The sequence below is a fragment of the Antrostomus carolinensis genome, unplaced genomic scaffold (genome assembly GCF_000700745.2).
Source record: "Antrostomus carolinensis isolate BGI_N321 unplaced genomic scaffold, ASM70074v2 scaffold3640, whole genome shotgun sequence".
Taxonomy (NCBI): Eukaryota; Metazoa; Chordata; class Aves; order Caprimulgiformes; family Caprimulgidae; genus Antrostomus; species Antrostomus carolinensis.
In genome coordinates this window covers 41,702-46,834 of record NW_010290409.1, presented here as the reverse complement: position 1 = coordinate 46,834, position 5,133 = coordinate 41,702, and the positions used below count along the sequence as shown (strand labels likewise).

Below are 5,133 nucleotides of genomic sequence, written 5' to 3'. Positions count from 1 at the left end.
GCTGCCATTAGGGAAGCACTTCATAGAATCCCAGACTGGTTTGGGTTGGAAAGGATCTCAAAGCTCATCCAGTCCCAACCCCCCTGCCAGCAGCAGGGACACCTTCCACTAGACCAGGTTGCTCAAAGCCTCATCCAGCCTGGCCTTGAACACTTCCAGGGAGGAGCAGCCACTGCTTCTCTCGGCAATTTCTAGCTTTGTGCAGAAAGTCTTGTTGCAGACTTTAGGAAGGACACGGTCAGCAAGTGTTCCCTGTGAAGAATGTTCCTGACTGAGCGCTGGTGGAGTTGGCAGCTGTGAGTGCCTTGCTGTCGCGTTGTCGTTGCTGTCGTATCGCTGTTCGTGCTGGATCCTGTCATGTCAATCTTGCAGCCAGCAAGAGTACTAGTGAGATTCCGAGACCTTGAGTACTGGAGGACTGTGTTCCTTCAGTGGGTAGAAACTCTCACATGTTGCACAAGTGTCACCTTTTCCACTCTGACTAACAGGGTTGGTCATGGCTTGTTTCACTACCTTCTTTTCCCAGACTCCTTTGCTGTAGCTGGACACAATCTCAAATATTTGGGTTTTTTTCACTCTGTTTTCTTCTTTGGTTCTTCCATCCAATATTTTTATGTTCCTGTGAGCTTTCTGCTGTTCCTGACATCCATGTTACTAGTTTTCCAAGTACTCAGTTTTCTATCACCAGACTTCATCTCCTATTTTGTCCTGTTCCTTTGCATCAACTTCTTTGACTCTCCCTTCTAGTCTTTTGCCGGCCATCCCATGTTTCCTCTGCACTTTGCATTGTTGTTGGATCTGGTTTTTTTGTTTGCTTTCTTTTCTGTCAGTACTTCAATCCTTTATTAAGCACTAGATAGACAAGTAGTTCTTTTCTGTTTGGTCCTCTTTGGCATCTGTGGAATTTCGTCTGCTGTGCATTACGCAATCAAGTCCTGCTTTTGGGCAGATCTTCAAAAGGGAAGAACACCAATACAGTGTTTTATTGACTGGTTTGGCAGCCTGGGATAAAATTAGCTTGGTAGAATGGATGCTACTTGTTGCTGTAATTATAGGATTAATGAATACCAAACATGGAATAAAGAAATGAACATCTCTTTGAAGTAAAGGGTTAAAAGCTTGGACCTTGCAGGAGAGGAGTCTCCCACAGGTGGGTTATACTGAGGCCAAGGGAATCAAAAGGGATCCCTGGCTTGTTTCAAGAAACTCTGGTTTTTGGGCCAGGTGTAGCAGTTAAGTCTTTGTTGATGACCTTTGTTAGTAGATTATTTTTCATTTTTGAAGTAGATAGTCTGCATTGCTCTCATTAATAAGCATTTTTAAGATTCAGCAGTATTTGATGGATAGAAGAATTTAGAAAATAAAGGTTAAAAAAAAGAGCAGGCAAAATGCTGTGGTAAGGAGTGTTTTCATGATTAATTCTACCTTTCGTAGAACAAGTTATACCAGTCTTGCAAAATCAAATCTTGCGGTGTTTTTGCTGGTTTATCCCTCAGAGTTAGACCCACAGAAGAGTGGAAAGAAGCTTTTCCACCCTCACAAATGCACAGAGTTCAAAATTTTATGTGTCAGTGAAATTTCATCTAATACCTAGCAGTTCCCAAATGCACTATCTCATCCCCTTTTCCTTATATACTGACCAAAGTGCTTTACTCGTGCTGCAGCTGATTTATGGAGGATTTTGTGGTACTAGGGCTTTTTTTATTTTTTTCTTTTTTTTAGGCACAAAGTAATTCTTCTTGATGGCTTTGTTTCTTTATTGTGCTAGCCTTTCAAGTTCTAAAAGTTTTTAAAACTTAGATTTTCTTCAATATCTAGTCTTGTTTGTAAGATTAAACATTGCAAAGGTGGAACTCTAGCAAAGAAATTAACCGAAATACAGCTCTCTGCATCCCACTGTCACATCTGTTTCATCTTTAGCTCTACAGACATCCAGGAGGGTTGCTGGCTTCATAGTGTACGTGTAGTTTCTCTTCAGTTAGAACTCAATGCACGCGGTGTATCAGTTTGTTAAGGAAAGTTCACTTCTGCTTTATTCCCCACTCCCTTTTTTTTTTTCTTTTGCCATTAAGGATGTTGGGGTAATTTTGAGGTCGTTATAGACAATGGAAAACATACACTCATTCTAGAAATTAATTCTGTTCTTGAAGACTAAATGTTGATATGCTTATTTAGAAAATAGTGTCCCACTAATATTTGGATTAGAACTTCAAATAGAAAGCAGATGTGCTCTTGATTTTGCAGAAAAGACTGGTCCCTCTGTAACATGCATGGAATATTTGGGTTAAATTGTAGCCTTGCAAATGATAAAGGTTTAGGGCCTTTCTAAAAGTTTACATGCTAATGAGATACAAGCATAAAAAAGTGTCAGAGTTAGATGATCTTTAAGAAAGGGGTATGTGGGTGTGAACAGCAAAAACTCGCTTTTCACTGATGCATGAGTATGGGGAAAGAAAAGCTTTTGCCTATAAAACTTGTATGTGATCAAAAAGTAAACTACTGCAGCAAAGGGCCTGTTCCTCCCGTGGTACCGAAGTACCGTAAAAGTGCTGTTTGAAATAGATCTGGAGGGAAAAGTCAAATAGCTTTCAGATATCAGTTGTATTGTTGTTCTTAAAACGCTCCTTTTTCCTTCTGAAGATCTAATCCTTATAATTGCATGTTACCAGGAACCAGTGGAAACAATTTGTGTAACTGAGATGAAGTTTAGGGATTCCTCGTCGGTAAAAGCATCACAGAACACAGAACTTTCATATTAGTCAATAATGAATGTGGTTGGAAAAAAACCAATGATTTCTCTTTTTACAGAAAAACCTGCCATTGCTCCACCTGTCTTTGTATTTCAGAAGGATAAAGCACAGAAGGTAAGGAGATGTTGATCTGTTTGTTTGTTTTGTTCTGTAGCCCTGACTCATTCCATGGTGACCAGCTGCTTGTATTGTTTTGAAGTTGAAGATGGATAATAGAGCATTAACATTATTGATGGGCATAGGGTGAAAAGGTACTGGAGGGCTTAAAGTGGGAAGATGTATGATGGTGGCATGAAATGGGTAGCTCTTTGGACAGAAGATGGACCAAATCTGCAAGAAAAAGTATCTTCAGGGCTGGTTCTTGAAAGGAGAAGGTGGTGAAGGAGCGCTGACAGTTGCATGGGAAAATTATACATTTTCCTGATAGTAGAGTTAAGACAAATCAAAGCAAACCATTGCTTTTCACCTAAGTGTATTTAAAAGTATCTCACATCTTTGGTTAGTGAGCTGTGAAGTGTCTAATTACCTTGGAAAATGGTAATCCTGTTCCCTTACCCATCCCTCTACCCCCACCGTGTGTTCCTGTCCCCTGCCTTCGGGTTTGCGGTGACGGTTACGCATTGTTGAGGTAAGTTGGAGCTGTCCCCTGATCTCCTGGAAGGTGTTCCCATGGGTGAGCTTGTGTTGAATCAAGAGGCTGATACAACCCACCCTGTGGCTTCAGACAGAGTGGAGCTCAGGAGAGAAATAAGAGTTGAAGGAAGGAGCAGGACCTTTCCTTTAGCAGAAATTGCTATTAAATTGAAATAGATGTTATGGAAAACCATGGCTGTTTGCATTTTAAAAGTGACACACAAAATGTTATGGATGGGTGCTAGGGTGTAGTTTTCCTTACCTTTTTTTTTTTCCCCAAACAGTAAGCCTTCCAGTTTCTTATAGTGTAAAAATATTTTTAAGTAATAGAAATCGATAAGGGTCTTACTTGATAAAGGGGGGGGCAGAAAATCAAGGCTGCCCTTGTTTCATCTGAAGCTGGTGGGAACCAAGAGGAGTGTACTCATGTACACATGATTCACTTTTTGTGGAATCACTGGATTAGTATATTATCTGTGCAATCAGACAGTCTTCTCAAGTGTTTGAATAGAAATACTGAACCATTTTGCATTTGGTAGCTTTTCTTTGGTTTGGAACAAGTACCAGGCTTGAGCTTTCTCATGGGTTTAGGAGGCATATTCCTCAGCAGGAGCTTGTAATCTTGTGTCAGCTGGAAAAGATTTAAACCTGCTATTCTTCTAATATTAGAAAAATTAAATATATATCTTAGAGTAAATGCTTTGGAGATGTTCCTTCCAATTAAGTTTTTTACAGTGCCCATTTACATGTACTTTGGAACGAAGGGAGTGCTAGTGCTTGTGCTGTCAGTCTGGATCCTGTTGTTTCATTCTAGGAAACAGCCCCCAATCACCTGCTGCTGTTTAGACTGTTCCTGAGGTCCCTTCTGAGTTGCACCAAAGTGAGTTTTCTCCCCAGGTGTCCTTTAACCTACCAATGCTTCCACAGTTAGTCTGGAAGCTGTGATCATAGCAATGTGCAACCCAGGCAGAGCAACTTGGTCCTGTGTCCTTTCTTTGCTGGCCTGGTCCGTCAGTGCTATGCTGGCAGGTCTTGTGATCTCAAATTCTGTCATGTTGTACCTTCTGCTTCTGCACAGAGTTCATGCCTGGCTGTGTGAGCTCCTGTGTTGGGCTGTGAGACAGATCTGTTGCACTCTGGTATGTCTCAAGAAAATATTTGTAAAAAAATCTTAATTACAGGCTTAATGTCTCCTTGGACTGTCAGAGAGGTTCCAGGCAGAGGGATCTGTGATTTAGTCTTCACAACAGCCTCTGAAGATGCTGAGGACTCTGGTGATTTTTGAGTAGGTAGCTGTGTAGGTCACTGGAGCGTGTCCAGAGAAGGGCAACGGAGCTGGGGAAGGGTCTGGAGCACAAGTGTGCTGAGTTCCCTTGTGGCTGAGGGAACTGGGGTTGTTGAGCCTGGAGAAAAGGAGGCTGAGGGGAGACCTTCTGGCTCTGTGCAAGTCCCTTGGAGGAGGGTGGAGAGAGGTGGGGGGGGGTCTGTTCAACCAAGGACCAAGGGACAGGACAAGAGGAAATGGCCTCAGGTTGTGCCCAGAACAGTTGAGATGGGATGTGAGGAAGAATTTCTTTGCTGAAAGGGTTCTGAGGCATTGGAAGGGGTTGCCCAGGGCAGTGGTGGAGTCCCCATCCCTGGAAAAAAGGGTGACTCAGGTCATGCACTGGTTGAGACCTTTCAGTGTATTTTTGGAAAGGCTAACAGCCAAGTGTTACAGTTAATGGTTAACTCATTACTGTTTCCCTAC

General features: G+C 42.0%; 1 protein-coding gene across 1 annotated transcript in view; it reads left to right on the top strand.

The window, feature by feature from the left end:
• The first annotated feature begins 2,765 nt into the window (after positions 1 to 2,765).
• The window catches only part of RANBP3 (RAN binding protein 3), a 37,908-nt gene continuing 35,540 nt past the window's right edge, over positions 2,766 to 5,133 (top strand). The window contains exon 1 of the mRNA XM_029086226.1: positions 2,766 to 2,864. Within this exon, the coding sequence (XP_028942059.1) occupies positions 2,766 to 2,864 (99 nt within the window). The remainder of the gene's footprint in view (positions 2,865 to 5,133) is intronic.